Source organism: Vigna unguiculata, chromosome 9 (genome assembly GCF_004118075.2).
Source record: "Vigna unguiculata cultivar IT97K-499-35 chromosome 9, ASM411807v1, whole genome shotgun sequence".
Classification (NCBI taxonomy): Eukaryota; Viridiplantae; Streptophyta; class Magnoliopsida; order Fabales; family Fabaceae; genus Vigna; species Vigna unguiculata.
The window spans coordinates 355,411-369,992 of record NC_040287.1 but is presented as its reverse complement, the minus strand read 5'-3'; the positions used below and the strand labels follow the sequence as shown (position 1 = coordinate 369,992).

Here is a 14,582-nt window from a genome sequence, read left to right as displayed (position 1 = left end):
AACTCAGTTTCATATGATTGAGACAAAGCAAATTTGGTTAATGGTTGATATAATGTATTTTACTCTAATGTTGAATATTGGATTGAATTTGTTTAAGATATTTTTGCACAGTAGTCAAGTATTTTAAATTTTGACTTGAAATTACTTAAATAAGTAATATGGTTCAATACAATTTTAATTTACTAAAATAGTTATAATTGTATATCCTTTAAACTTAACTAAGATCTTAATCTTGAAAAATTTTCAATTTGTATTTATGATTTTAACTTTTAACTAGAGCAATTTCTTCAAATATAAACTTAATTTTGATTCTATGACAATTATTGAAGGAGTTTATCTTGTGGACTTCGTTTTGTAGTGGACTTAATTAGGTGATTAAGGGTATCTTTGGCATCATGGGATATCATTGAAGTTAATTATTTAACCATGGTATTATTAAATAACTCATATAACAGGAAAAAAAAAGGAGAAGCTAGAAAACTATCCTTATTGGAGACTTGAATCATAAATTAAAATAAAAAATAAAAAATACAGATTTACAAGTAATGACATTCCAAACTAGAGTGTTAATTTTTGATATCTACACAGGTTTCTAACAGGTAACATATCTGATGTGATTACAGAAGTGCGTAAAGTGATACTTTGGACTTTGCCAGCATCATTGTTTAAATAACAATTAGTTATTCAAATAAATGCAACATTCGTATATTCGGCAACGAAACGCAAGAAAAAGTTGTCAGGAAGTGAAATATTTAATGAACGAAATTTACTAAACACGCATGAACTATGTCTCACATTGATTTACAAAAAAAATATACAAAAATTCAAAATTGGAAAGTGGATATTCAAGAACAGAGACCATTTTACACTATACAAGTAATATCTTGGTCTCTCGAGCGGCAAATCAGAATACTCGGTGCTTATTCTTTTGCCTTTGAAGCTAACAATGTGAGTCGTATAATGAAACTGTAAGTTAACTCACCAAACACCAAAAAACCAAAAGTAGCAAGAATGAAGCTGTAATACTTATCAGATGAAAAATTAAAGTAGAAAAAAGAGAAAAGAATGTGAAGAGACCGTATAAACCGATACTACAACTTCACAGCAGCTATTGCTTCTGGTTTAAAATCAACCCGCAGACCCAATACACGCCTAACTTCTGCTGGAGTTAATCTCCAGGTCATAGGTCCAGAGTTCTCACCCCAGAAATCTAGAATCTCAGAAACCTTCTCAAAATTTAGAATTGTTGCCATTTGAGTAAGACGTGCAAACTTGTCCCTAACAGTTCTCGATGTCATGACACTGAAATGACTCACCAAAGCTCTAGCATCTCGGTCAAGTTGAAGACCACCTAGCTGACTAAATCTTTTTTGCATCATAATAACTTCTAGCCTTTTCACAACGAAGTCAATAATCAAATGAACAAACGTGTCATAATTGTTCGCTGTCATCAGTGGCTGCAGCCATGCCACATTCGTCTCAACAGCATGGAGAAGTCTCTGAACCCATGGATCATTCACCTCATTATTTGCATACTCAGCCTCCGAAAGCTCATAGCTAATTGTTCCAACGCTGTCTAATACTGGTCTTATTCGAGGTGTAATGGTTGACACAAGTTGTTCTATGCCAGCAGTCAAAGCTTGCTTGAAAGCATTGCTGCTGTCAGCCAACTCAGTCAAACAAGATTTTACCTTTTCTCGATCAGCTAGTGCAGGAAACACCTGCATGAAGTTATTCAGTCCGTTAAATCTGCAACTTTAAACTTGTATATTATATAGGCAAAGCAAAAATACATAAAATAAAGAATCACCTATAAATTATAAACCAGCAAAGGACAAATTGACATAGCGCTGTATAAATTGAGAAACAGTTCTTAAAAATAAATCATTTTTCTAATCAATCATTTCAATATTAATGTTAACAGAAGGATTGCTATAAATTTGACCATGTACTCATCACAACATTCAAGGGAAACCGATGTACATAGTTCATTGGGCGAAATCATTGCTACAATTTCTGAATTTTTCAATCATGCTTCAAGTGCATCCTTCTAATCAATTGTCTCCATATTTATGTTACAGAGAGGATTACTACAAATTAGACTGTGTATTCCTCAACACTAACGACAGGAACATCCTCAATCTGTGGTTTTGAAGTTGCAAAAATGTCAATCTCGAAACTGGTTTATCCTATACTGCTGTCTTTATAACTTTATCCAATATTTGTAAATATCACATAAAACTTTAAATCATGTTACAGCAATTCAAAACTACACCTTGCACAAATTAAATGACACAAACTGCACACATTTTGTGAATAATCCCTAACCTAGGAACCTAAAATTACCTTATAATGGGACTTCAGGCACATAATGCATAAGGCAAGGGTGTGCCAACTATACTAACAGCTGATAATTCAAAATTTAATGAATTTCATCAGTGATATACAATTATAAGGTACTAAATATATACAACACTCACCTCAGCACACTGTTCTTCAATTTCATGTTTTAGCTTCAGAACATACTCACTGCTAACATCCATATTATTCAAAGCTGTTGCAATTTCTGTCCCTGTCTTTTGGACACCGACACCACCAAAGAACAACTTTGCACCAAGGTTTGGCTCTCTTAGTTTTTGCTGCAAGGCTTCACTATATTCATTACTGAGTAAACTGCTGGCACCACTCAAAACGGCAACAACAGAACTGATATTGGAAGTGGATATTGCCCTCCGCAGGCAACTCTGCAATACATAAAATACATCATCCACCATAGAAGTGGTAAGGCTGTCAGGCTCGTGTTCATCGATCCTTATTGCTTTTCTGACGTTCTCCAACATGAAATATCCCTCCAAAATCACATAAAATCCGGTTAAATCTTGTGCAACCTTACTGAAACTGCCACTACGGAAAGCTCTGGTGGCACGAGGAAGCAACTCAGGGTCAACAGAAGTAAGCCCTTTGATCTTTGAAATCATGAATTCGGTGTAATCCTCACCAAGTTGCATAAGGGAGAGAATCTCTTCCAAATATAACTCGACCTCTCGTGGGTCAGGACCCTCGGGACCTCCTCCAACAGCAAGTAAATTGGTGTTGTGCGCATTTATCTCAGAGGACAACTTAGCCAACTTCCTATACTCCATATACTTGTTCAAAATCACAGAACTGCGAGAATCACACTCCTCCTGAAGCTCACAGATGGCATACACAATACCATCCTCCCCACAAAGACCACTCAAGATCTCGCTATTCTCCTCAACCGCCATCACAATGTCCTTAAACAAATTGGTCAGACAACCAACAAAATTGACATTACGCTGATCCATTGTCTCCACCAACTGATCAAACTCCATTCTTGACCTCATTGCAATCACTTTCTTCAAGTACCCAACATACAACTGCAACCCCTCCTCCTCTACACCCAGCGGGGTGAAGAGCCGAATGAACCTGAGCAATGATGGGTCAAGGTTCAGGCATTGTGGCACAAGTTTTTTTCTTAACTTTAACATAATATCAAGTTCAATTTCTATGCACTCATTGCAAAAACTAAATGTACACATTATTATCCCAACAGAAAAGTCATGGTATGAGTCAGTATTACATTAACAAATGTGAACTTGGACAAACTCATCAAATATAACAATTTGGAATTGGATGACAGGATTCCAGTAAAAAATTTATGCATATACAGTTTGCTCTTATCTGTAATATATATGTATATGCATTACTCCTATAATTTAAGATATAGTAGAATTTTTTTTTTATATATGTATATGCATTCCAGCCAAAAATTTATGCATATACAGTTTGCTTTTATCTGTAATATATATGTATATGCATTACTCCCATAATTTAAGATATAGTAGAAAAACAGAATCTAAAATACTATTGTTCCCGCAACTTAAAATTTGTAGATCCGTGACTGAACCTGAGAATGGCAGGGTGGTCGCGCTCATCCACTGCGGCAGAGAGCTTCTTCCTTACAATTCCCTCCAACTGCTTCTTCGCTGCTAACAAGCGATCCCTCTGAAGCTGATCGGAGCCGGAATCCTTGTACTGCGCGTCAATTTGGAGGAAGGTCTGGACGTAGCGCGCGGCGGACTCATAGTCCTCTGCCTCGAGGGCACGGTGGACGCCTTCGAGGGAGTTGGCGCGCTCCACAATGGCGTCGATGCGGAGGAGCGTGTTGCGGACGCGCGACTGCGCCAGGTCAAGCTCGCGGACCTTGAGGCTGACCTGGTCAGCGAGGTCAGAGGTGGAAGCCACGTTAGAGAGCATGTAGTCGGCGTCGGAGTTGACGATGTCAAGGATATCGGAGGAGCGCTGGAGCTGGAGGAGGTGACGGTCGAGGTCAGTGCGCTGCGAGAGAAGCTCGTCGAGTTCGACATCGACGGCTCTCTGGTGAGCGATGCACTCATGGAGGAGGCGCGTCATGGCTCCGACGTCGGTGAGTGCACGGACGTATTCGACGGCCTCCGCCGTGCCGAAATGAATTGAGCCACCGAGGGTTTCTTCGTCCGCTACATTATTCCCGTTGACCTCAGGCGTAGTCCCCATCTTTCTCACACCATCAATTGCCCAACCTACAGTCACATTCCCCTTCAGATCAGATCCGAAGTATAACTACAACAACACACAGAGTTTATTATCTAACTCTTAATTATTATTACACTCTTTTCTTAATTATGGAACCCATGTTTTATGTAAGAACTTATTTTCTCATGAAATATTTAACTTTATGCTTGTTGTAAAAATATTTATTTTATAAAATTTTCCCTTTAAAATTCATCATTTTTAAAATATTCTTTAATTATTATTAGTTTTTTCAATGATATTTTAATAAAAGTAATGTTTTAGAAAAAAAAAACAAGTGTATTTGGGGGTTAAATGGATTGGGTGTGACTTAAAAAAAACACAGCACATTTCTCCTCAACTCAGAGCAGAGCACAGAGAGAGGCTCAACATGGCACCTAATGCCACTTTCTTGCTCTCTTTAACATCTTCCTCCTTACCCATATCTTTATTCAACCACAATCTTCATACCCAATTCAGATCTTCTCACAAACTATTCGTTTCCTTTTCCAAGGCTCCGACTTTCTCCTTCACCGCCTCGGCGGCCACGGTGGATAAAGCAAGGGTCGTTCACGGAGGAGAAAACGCGGAGAAAGAAACGTTCAGGCAACCAAGACCAACCGAAGTCTACATCTGCAACCTTCCAAGAAGCTGTGACGTACAGCATCTACTTCATTTGTTCAACCCTCATGGAACCGTACTCTCTGCTCAGGTTTTTTATGGCTTCTTTCACTTGTTCCTTCTTCTCTTCTCACTAAATTATTCATTTTTTTTTTAAAAATCAGAGGTTGTAATCTTCTTAGCTCTAGTTATTATCTTCATTTTCATTATTAACTAGCTAGTTCAGCTGCAGATATGTTTTCACTTTTCATCGTTATGATCTGAATCAGCAATGGTGGAAATGATGACAAGGTACTGTGTTGATGGGTGACTGCACTTGCAGGTTTCCCGCAGTGAGACTGGTGAGAGTAGAGGGAGTGCTTATGTCACAATGACATCTATTGACTCAGCAAAAAGGGCAATCGAGGCATTGGATGCATCGGTTCGTGAGTGTGAAACTCGCTCAACGTATCTATTTCGTTAATGTGTTCTGGCTGTTTGTTTGATCTGAAAATGTGTTTTTGGTTCCTTTTTCACAACTGAAGGATGTTGGTGGGCGCGAAGTGCTGGTTAGATTTTCAGCTGAGATGAATCCCAAGAGGAGGAATCTTGATACAATGAATTCGTTACCCATGAGAACTATATACTATGAAGGTCCTCATAAGTTGTATGTTGGGAATCTTTCCAAGTTTACCATGCCTGAAGACCTGAGGCAGCTTTTTGGTAGATTTGGTAACGTGACTAGTGTAAGGGTGTTGCAAGATACGAGACAAGGGAAACAAAGGGTCTATGCGTTTGTCTCCTATCTTTCAGAGAGAGAACGGAATGCTGCACTATCTCTCAATGGAACGGTATATATATATATATATATATATATATATATATATATATATATATATATATATATATACATATGTATTCTACCTCTGCTACTTTTCATTGTTGTGCTTTTTCTTCATGAGCTAGTAGTGTCTGATACCTGGTCTGGTCTTTCTTGCAGGTGCTTTGTGGTCGAATACTTGTGATTAGAGAGCGTGTAAAGAGAGAGGAATAAGATTTGACAGGATATTCAGATTTTGCATAGTGTAGTTGCAATTTTGATTGTTTGGGAGGAACTTTAGAGGTAGAGTATGTCAGCAAGTGGAGTAGATCTACTGTGATAAGTCCATCAAAATCTAGATTAATTCCTTGTATTTAAAATTCCAATCTGCAATATCTCTGTATATTTGATAGTTGAAAACATTATTTTTGAGTGAAAAAGTATTCAACTTAAGATCAAGAAATAGAATGACAGACCTCATAAGAAACTTCAGTTTATTTTCATTAGCAGTGATGCAGGTCTGGTTGTTTTTCTGTCTCTATAGTTCAGCTGTAAGATAATTCTGGGCTTTATGTTTTAAACTTACAATGTGTTTGCGAATTAGTCAGTCACAATTTTTTTATGAAAACGTGTGAAACTGTATGAGGAATCGATATTTAAAATTTGTTAAACAGCTATCTTAGTAACAATCCATTACTTTGTTCTTATCTCAGTGCATTAATGTGGCGGTTGTTGGTTTATATTTGAAGGTTCAACCTAATTTGAAATCGCGCAGAGGCAATACTCAGAGAAAAGAAAATATTGAAATCTGTAATGATTGGGTGGGAAGATTACTGAGATGAAAAGGACAAGAATGTTCAAACTCAGTGCACAAGAATGATTTCTATAGATTGAGATCTTAACCTATCGAATATGTTGATCAGTTTGGGACTTCTATGTTGTTTGCTGAATCTTGAATAGATTACATAAAGTAACCTCATGCTTGCATTCGGTTGCTAAATCCAACTATAGGATATCCATGAACGATACCTCAATCATATGATTAAATAGATTAATATTCTTTTATTTGAATTTGATTTTTTTTATTCAACGTAATTACCATTTTATTTTACTCAAAATTTTGCAAGAAGAAATTGGTTGAGAAGATTGTGTTAACCCTATTTTGTTTTAATTTAATAATGATTGTTGGGAGATAAATAATAAATTTTAGCGTTTAATAGAAAATGATTTTGCTTTCCCAATGGGCTTTAACTTCCTGCATCCCACACTTTTTTCGAATATCCCCTAAATTTTTAAAATGATTTTACGTTTTATAAAAGTGATTTTCAAATATATATATATATATTCTAATTTTTGGAATTAAACTTTTAGTATGAATTTTTTAAAATAAAATTTTCAGAAAACAAAAAATGTTTTTGGGAATAGAATTTTCAGAATAATTTTTTCAAAACACATATAATGTTTTTTGAAATGAATTTTCTAGAATCTCACATGAAATATGTAAAAAAAAAACTTATATTTTAATTTTTTTTATTATTGTAGTAGTGCTGTTAGTAATTGTGGGGTGAAGGAAGTAATAACCTACTTATATAATAAATAAGCCTGGTTGAAAACTGCGAAGGTTTATTATCTCTTTCTATTCTTCCTTTTATATTGGGCCTTTGTCGTGGCCCTTGGTTTCACTCCTTCTTCATTCTCGCGCTGCAACACTTCAGAACACAACACAAACAAACCCTTAAGCCGTTACGCACCTTCGACGCCGCAGAGGTTTGATATTGGTGTCATTTGTTGAAGGTGAAAATGACGGAGATGGAGATTGAGGGTGAGAAACAGCAGAAGTTCGATGTGGACCTCGGCAACCTCATGGCTTTGGACTCCAATCACACCTTCCCCTCTCAACCACCTCTTTCCAGGTACACAGGTACCGTCTTCTTCCTCTTCTTTAGGGTTTTTTCGTTTTTGACACTGTCCTTGCTTACTTTAATTGAACACAGGGAGGAAATCGTCAAGCAGTGTTTGCTGAAAGGCACCCACTTGGTTCAAGCAATCGCAGATGCTCTCTTCACCCTACCATCAACCGAAGATGTAGATGGCCCCCTGGTCAACTTGCCTGCGCCACTAACTAAATTGCCAAGAGAAAAACATGTAATTCCACACTCCAATCTTTATTCTTCTTTAAATTCAAAGCTTGTGTAATCTATTAACTGTGACTTTTCACTTTAATGCTTGTATTCGTGATCCTTGTTTCTATTGTATGTGTCTGCATTGCAGTTAGCTATGCAACTGTATTGGTTCTATGATTCTATCGTTGGTTCTTTGCTTCTAGTATTTTTTTGTTTCATGTCTAATCAGTTAAATCACTTGCTCATCAATTTTTGTGATGCTTTCAGCTGCCAAAACCTAAGCCTCCTACTAAATGGGAAGTTTTTGCCAAAAAGAAAGGTTTGTCTTTTCATGCTGCACATGTGACTCCTAAATAATCTTATGCTGTTTATGCATTCTGTGTTGGGCTTAGTGCTCCCTTATTTTATTAGTTGAACTGATGTATTTTTATTTTTGTGTTATTTTCACAGGCATACAGAATCGGAAGAAAGACAAGATTGTGTATGATGAACAATCTGGAACCTGGAAACGGAGATATGGGTATGATCGTGCAAATGATGAAGATGCTGTACCTATCATCGAGGCAAAAGAAACTGATGGTAAATGATCGAACATCCTCTTCCTCATGAACTGCTACCATGGTTCTCTTAATGGTTACGAATTTGGTGTAGACTGCAGACACTCTACTTTAAGTTGTCACTTTCGGGTACCAACAGAACCACTGCAATATGTTCAGCATATCATAAAATTTTAACATAGGATGGTTCATGGCAGACCTGTATTAGGTCTGTGTACTCAAAACAGTTCTAATGAGAAAAATTATGAATCAGAGCTATATCAGCGCATGCTCAATGCTTAGTCAAAACATATGGCTGGCATTGTGGGTTACCAGAGCATTAAACAAGGAATCTGTTTAATGGAATACCCTTCAGTCAATATTTCAAATCTTGAGGATTTTACTTTCCTACCATTTTTCGGTACATTGTTATTTTTGGTTATGGAAATTCTTGTATGTGATAATGTGGAAGTTAGATTGTGTTTATATGTCTATTTTCCAAACCATATAGATGTTCGTTTAGACCATTTATGTTTAATGTTGTTATTCTTTTGACTTCAACATTATTATCTTTTCATGAATATAAACTTGTAATTAACATTTTTTTGGGTTTGTTTTTAGTACACTGATCAAAACTATATGTATGGCATATTAATAATGGTATTGTAACATTTTGTAGATCCAGCAGAGGATCCTTTTGCAAAAAGAAAAGAAAATAAGAAGAAAAGAATTGAAAAGCAAGATAAAAATCGACTACAGAACTTGAAAGAAGCTGCTAAATTTGGTGCTTTACCAAGGTTTGTAACATAATGTTTTCCAGTTTCCCTTGAAGATTTGGTAGCAGGGAATTCTATTTGTTAATGTTCATTATAGTATATATAATTGACTTATAGTTGTGTGCACAATTTATTTCATGGATCATGGACCTTTGCGTTTTATTTTGGCCATTTGAGTCAATTGTATCTCACCTTGGACAGTTGGGCCATTGCCTATTTTCTTTTCTTATTCAGGAAATCTTTACTGAGGTTTCTTATGCTAAACTTTGCATAATCCAAATGATATATGCAGTTTCAGTTAGTGATATTTTTCTTTTATTTGTTAGGGCATCATCTACATTGGGAGGTGCTTAACTCCTTTTCCCTTATGAGTACCATTACCTAATAAACACCTACGTTGTACTTAATTTTTCAAGTGGGACCATGTTTTTAGTTTAGAAAGTGTGAAATTTAAATTTAAATTTGTACTGTTGGGACCATGTTTGGATATTTCTATTGGTAAAATGAGATTATTGGTGGGATCTATTTAAATTTTTTTCAGAGGTACTGGATTAGAGAATGTGGGTGCTAAAATAAAAAAAAAAGTGGTTAATATGTAGAAGTGGATCCTATTTAGGAATCATAGGAATTGATACTGGGTTGGAGATGACGGCCTTACATGCTCCAATGCCGGAATTACTTTTACTGTTGTGGGTATATGATATTCTAGATGGAAAACCTTACCTTTGCTATTTGTGGCATCTCAACTTCATTTAACGTCTGACTTCATTTGGAAGCAATTGAGTAATCTAGAGGCTATTGTTGTTCCTCCAAAGTGTGCCATCTTTTGGCTAGATTGTTGTATAGTTTTGACCTTGTGTTTCTTTTTTCTTTAATATATCTCTATATTATTTTTCTCCTTGCTACTCATCATATGTTCTTTATTGTAATGAAGTCTGAACAAATTATTATGCAGCCATGTTCAGTTGGCAGCTACAGCTTTGCCTATAACAGGAACTCAGGCAGCGCCCAAGAAAGTTACAAAGGATGAACTAGGTAATGTTGCAGGAATTGCAGCAACTGCAACAGCCAGTGGTGGGAAATTTGACAAGAAATTGCGGGGTGAAAAGCCTGCAAAACATGAAGGAAAATATCGAAAGGTTGTGCACTGTAAACTCGTAGATAACTGTTTCTCTTAGCCATGTAAATTGTTATATGGAAAAGCACCCATTTTTAACTAAATTGACCTATTAACTTCCATTGTTTTGTTTTCATCTAGTTCCTGCCAGTGGTGGAAGGAACCGGGATAGGATCACTAGAGAGGGAGCAAACTGAAAAAATATTGAACAAAATCATCTCCAAGAATTCTCATAACATACTAAATGTTGAAAAGGTACAGTAAAGTCATTTAGTGACATGGATTTGATATTTGCCCAGTTTTATTAACTTTTTTATTTTGTCAAAAATGTGCTCTCTGAATTCTAGGCCGTCACAGTACACAATGTGAAGAAAGAGAAGAAACGAAGGAGCGAGAAGGGGAAGGCTTCACCAGCTGACAAATTGAAACCTGAGAAAAAGTCTTTTAAAAAGGGAAATTTCAAGAAAAAGGGAGATTTCAAGAAAGGAAAAGGGAAAGGAAAATAATTTAGATTTTATTAAAACAAGTTTTGCATAGTTATCGGAAGCTCTATTTACTAGGTTCAAGTTTTGTAGCTAATTTCATATTACAAATTGTAACCTGAGAAAGAGTCTCTTAAAAAGGGAAATCTCAAGAAAGGCGACGCGAAAGGGAAATAGTTTAGATTTTATTAAAACGAGTATTGTTGAGTTCTTGGAAACTCTGTTTATTGGTTTCAAGTTTTGTAGACTAATTTCATCTATCTTTTGCTATGCATTTTATTTCCCATCTATATATTAAATTACGTCGTTTATTTGACAGCTTTTAATTTATCGAACGAAGGACAAATATTATGGATAAAATAGAACATGTATGTATTAACTGATTTGTACGGTATGTATAGTTACATCTTTTCATTTGTATAAAATAGAATTCAATATATAGTGTAACTAACGAAATACACAAAAGAAAACTTAAGTGAAAACGTAATGTTTAAAGTGATTTATTAAATAATTTTAAATCACATTAATTTGTAAAGTGATATTTGGACTTTGCCAGTAAAATTGTTTAAACAAAAATTAATTATCCAAAACACATGCAACACAACTTTACTAAATTAAGGACGTGTTTAGTTATGGAAAATAAATATGTGTTTAGTTTCCAAAATTTGGAATCAATTTTCCAAAAACTGAATCAAATACACCTTAAGTATTCTAAAATTGATTTGCAAAATAAAAATACAAGAATGTTCCAAATTGATTTTCCAAAAGAAAACCAATTTACACAGGATGGTCTGTATATATGCTTAATATCTCAGCCTCTCCGGTGGAAAATTTGAATGCTCCTTATTCTCTTGCCTTTGAAGCAAACAATGCAACTCATACAGCAAATTGTGAGTTAACTTACTAAACACCAAAAGTAGTAAGAACGAAGGTGTAATACTTATCGGATGAAAATTTAAAGAATCGGATGAAAATTTAAAGAAAAAAAAATTTGTGAAGAGACCATATAAACGGATATTACAACTTCACAGCGGCTACCGCTTCTGGTTTAACACCAACCCGCATACCCAACACACCCCTAACCTCTCCTGGAGTTAATATCCAGGTCAAGAGTTCTAACCCAAGAAATCTAGAAGAATCTCACAAACCTTTTCTAAATTTAGAATCGTTGCCATTTGAGTATGGCGTGCAAACTCGTCCCTTAACAGTTCTGAGTCATGACACTGAAGTGACTTACCAAAGCTCTAGCATCTGGGTTAAACTGAAGACCGCCTAGCTAAATCTTTTCTGCATCATAATGACTTCAAGCCTTTTACACAATGAGGTTAATACTCAAATGAACAAAGTGTCATATCTGTTAGCAGTCATGCCACATTTGTCTCAACAGTATGGAGAGGTCTCTGAACCCATGGGTCATTCACCTCATTGCATACTCAGCCTCTAAAAGCTCATAGCTAATTGTTTCATCGCTGTCTAGCACTGGTCTTACTCGAGATGTAATGGTTGACACAAGTTGTTCTCTGCTAGCGGTCAAAGCTCGCTTGAAAGGATTGCTGCAATATGCCAACTCAGTCAGACAAGATTTTACGTTTTCTCTATCAGTTGGTGCCGGAAACACCTGCATGAAGTTCTTCAATCAGTCTGCAACTATAAACTTGTATGTTATATTATGACAACTTTCCAGTCGAGTTGCATAATTATGATTGACATTCAACAAACAACACCGTCACTAGAAAACCTTGGCTATCTGAGAAAAGCGAGCCCGATTCTTGGGCAAATAGTCGACGGGGCATTTTTATGTAGGTTATACACGTAGGAAAGTAACAAACATACCACAAAGATCCCACATGAATGACAGAAGGATGATTGCAAGTTGTAAGTCCTACATAAGTTTTAGAATACTCTCGTGGAGTTGGCTCGTATCTTCCTAATCAAGTAGTTCTCCAAACCAATGCCAGCATCGACAATTCTAGTATGTCCTTTTATTTCAATCTTAAGAACTTCCTCCAAAGCACCACTGATTTTCCCACCATCATCCACTTCACATATTACAGGCATTAAGACCATCCAAGTATCCACATGAGGAGCTTCTCCATGTTCAAGAGACTTAGTAAGAACTCCACAAGCATCCTCAACTCTACCAACATTACAAAACCCCTTCACCAAGGCGTGAACAACCGAAAAATGAGGAGAAAAACCTTTGCAGAACATCTCCTCCACATACTTACTAGCCTCATCAATCATTCCCATGTCACACAAGCCACTCACCAACGTACGATAGGACACGAGATTAGGCAAGCACCCATTGGCCCGCATGTCAGTGATAACCTTGCAAGCATCGTGAGCGCGCCCTTCCCTACAGAATCCTAATATAACCGTATTATAATGAACAATATCAGGATTGCACCCTTTGACCTTCATCCTACAGAGAAGCTTGTAAGCTTCCCTGAGCTTCTTCTTCCTACACAAGCTATTCAACAAAGTGGTGTAAGTCAAAGAATCCGGAACAAATCCTTTGTTGAGCATATCCTCCAAAAGATCAACAGCACCATTCACTTGACTCTTCCGACACAAGGCCTGCATCAAAATCCGGTAAGACTCGATATCCGGCACAACATCTCGTTTGAACATTTTGTTGAACAGTGAGTAGGCAATGCTAATGTCCCCATTGAGACAGAACGCGCGCATGAGAATGTTGTAGGACTTGGTGTTGGGTTCCACCCCATACCTGTGGGCATCCCTAAAGAGAAGGAAGGCGGAACGAATGTAATTGCGGTGGGAAACGAGGATCTCGAGAATGCGGTTAAGGTGTTTGGGCAAAGGCTTGCAATTGAAGTGGAGAATGTTGTAGAAGGTTTTGAGGGCTTTGTCGGGCAAATCAGCTTCTGCGTAGACTCTGATCAAGTAAGTGAAGAGGGTGGGGGTGATGGGGTGAGAATCGGATTTGAGGCAGCGGAGGAGATGGTCGATGAGAGAGAAGTGTTTGGAGCGACCCAACTTGAGGATGAGAATGAGATAGGTTGAGTAAGTGTGGCGGAAGTTTGGTTGGCGAGAGGCAACATCGAAGATTTCTTTGGCCAAAAGAGGGTCTGATTGGGAAGCTATCAGCTTCTGAACTCGAGTTGGTGATCCGAAAGGGGTGTTCCCGCTGTTGCTGTTGCTGTGAAACGCTCGTTGCTGCTTTTGATTTTGCAAGTAAAAGGGTAGCGATGGAGGGAAGAAGATGCAATTGGAAGCAACCGTGATTAGGGTTTTGGACCGAACAAAAACCCTCTGCATCTCTTCTTCTTCGCTTCTGATGGGTGACGGAAGCAGAAACGAATATACATAATTAACTCCACGTGTCACAGTGGCCACCACGACCTCTCAAATGTGGTGGCGCATAGACGACGTGGCATTTCTAAGAAGACGAATGCGGCACGTGTCTAATAACCAATGGTGGAGAATGGGCCACGTCGGAAGGGGAAACATGGCACGTTTAGATGGAGTGAGAGTTGAGATCTGAGAGAGTGATGAGATTCACGTTCGCATGTATCTATGCATGTATGTGGCAAGT

The 14,582-nt window shown here is 37.2% G+C and overlaps 4 protein-coding genes across 5 annotated transcripts; 2 read left to right on the top strand and 2 right to left on the bottom strand.

Annotated features, from left to right (window-relative positions):
• Nucleotides 1–765: 765 nt before the first annotated feature.
• LOC114164605 (conserved oligomeric Golgi complex subunit 4-like) lies at nucleotides 766–4,687 on the bottom strand. The gene is made up of 3 exons (XM_028049333.1): nucleotides 3,929–4,687; nucleotides 2,481–3,447; nucleotides 766–1,721 (listed from the first exon to the last, which is right to left on the bottom strand). The coding sequence occupies exons 1-3, from the start codon at nucleotides 4,555–4,557 to the stop codon at nucleotides 1,092–1,094; spliced, it is 2,226 nt and encodes a 741-aa protein (XP_027905134.1). The 5' UTR covers nucleotides 4,558–4,687; the 3' UTR covers nucleotides 766–1,091.
• Nucleotides 4,688–4,897: 210 nt separating this feature from the next.
• Nucleotides 4,898–6,592, top strand: LOC114164610 (31 kDa ribonucleoprotein, chloroplastic-like). Of its 2 annotated transcripts, none has more exons than XM_028049339.1 (4): nucleotides 4,898–5,284; nucleotides 5,516–5,614; nucleotides 5,718–6,018; nucleotides 6,173–6,592. In XM_028049339.1, the coding sequence occupies exons 1-4, from the start codon at nucleotides 4,964–4,966 to the stop codon at nucleotides 6,199–6,201; spliced, it is 750 nt and encodes a 249-aa protein (XP_027905140.1). In that variant the 5' UTR covers nucleotides 4,898–4,963; the 3' UTR covers nucleotides 6,202–6,592. The 2 variants fall into 2 exon arrangements, with proteins under 2 accessions (XP_027905140.1, XP_027905139.1); XM_028049338.1 differs by having other exon boundaries at nucleotides 5,718–6,023; nucleotides 6,173–6,495.
• Nucleotides 6,593–7,660: 1,068 nt separating this feature from the next.
• LOC114164609 (ribosome biogenesis regulatory protein homolog) lies at nucleotides 7,661–11,318 on the top strand. Its single transcript, XM_028049336.1, has 8 exons — nucleotides 7,661–7,905; nucleotides 7,987–8,137; nucleotides 8,383–8,434; nucleotides 8,566–8,694; nucleotides 9,331–9,448; nucleotides 10,383–10,566; nucleotides 10,686–10,799; nucleotides 10,892–11,318. The coding sequence occupies exons 1-8, from the start codon at nucleotides 7,793–7,795 to the stop codon at nucleotides 11,048–11,050; spliced, it is 1,020 nt and encodes a 339-aa protein (XP_027905137.1). The 5' UTR covers nucleotides 7,661–7,792; the 3' UTR covers nucleotides 11,051–11,318.
• A 426-nt stretch (nucleotides 11,319–11,744) lies between these two features.
• On the bottom strand, nucleotides 11,745–14,505 carry LOC114164608 (pentatricopeptide repeat-containing protein At4g01400, mitochondrial). The gene is made up of 2 exons (XM_028049335.1): nucleotides 12,860–14,505; nucleotides 11,745–12,644 (listed from the first exon to the last, which is right to left on the bottom strand). Exon 1 carries the CDS (start codon nucleotides 14,303–14,305, stop codon nucleotides 12,920–12,922), a length of 1,386 nt encoding a protein of 461 aa, XP_027905136.1. The 5' UTR covers nucleotides 14,306–14,505; the 3' UTR covers nucleotides 11,745–12,644; nucleotides 12,860–12,919.
• Between the last annotated feature and the right edge of the window lie 77 nt (nucleotides 14,506–14,582).

Coding starts and splice junctions, on each gene's coding strand:
- LOC114164609 (XM_028049336.1), top strand. CDS start 7,793: ATGACGGAGATGGAGATTGAGGGTGAGAAACAGCAGAAGTTCGATGTG. Junction 8,138..8,382: donor AATTGCCAAGAGAAAAACAT/GTAATTCCACAC, acceptor TGATGCTTTCAG/CTGCCAAAACCTAAGCCTCC. Junction 8,435..8,565: donor AGTTTTTGCCAAAAAGAAAG/GTTTGTCTTTTC, acceptor TTATTTTCACAG/GCATACAGAATCGGAAGAAA.
- LOC114164608 (XM_028049335.1), bottom strand. CDS start 14,305: ATGCAGAGGGTTTTTGTTCGGTCCAAAACCCTAATCACGGTTGCTTCC.
- LOC114164610 (XM_028049338.1), top strand. CDS start 4,964: ATGGCACCTAATGCCACTTTCTTGCTCTCTTTAACATCTTCCTCCTTA. Junction 5,285..5,515: donor GAACCGTACTCTCTGCTCAG/GTTTTTTATGGC, acceptor CTGCACTTGCAG/GTTTCCCGCAGTGAGACTGG. Junction 6,024..6,172: donor CACTATCTCTCAATGGAACG/GTATATATATAT, acceptor TCTTTCTTGCAG/GTGCTTTGTGGTCGAATACT.
- LOC114164605 (XM_028049333.1), bottom strand. CDS start 4,557: ATGGGGACTACGCCTGAGGTCAACGGGAATAATGTAGCGGACGAAGAA. Junction 3,448..3,928: donor GACCACCCTGCCATTCTCAG/GTTCAGTCACGG, acceptor ATCATTGCTCAG/GTTCATTCGGCTCTTCACCC. Junction 1,722..2,480: donor TTGAAGAACAGTGTGCTGAG/GTGAGTGTTGTA, acceptor AACTTCATGCAG/GTGTTTCCTGCACTAGCTGA.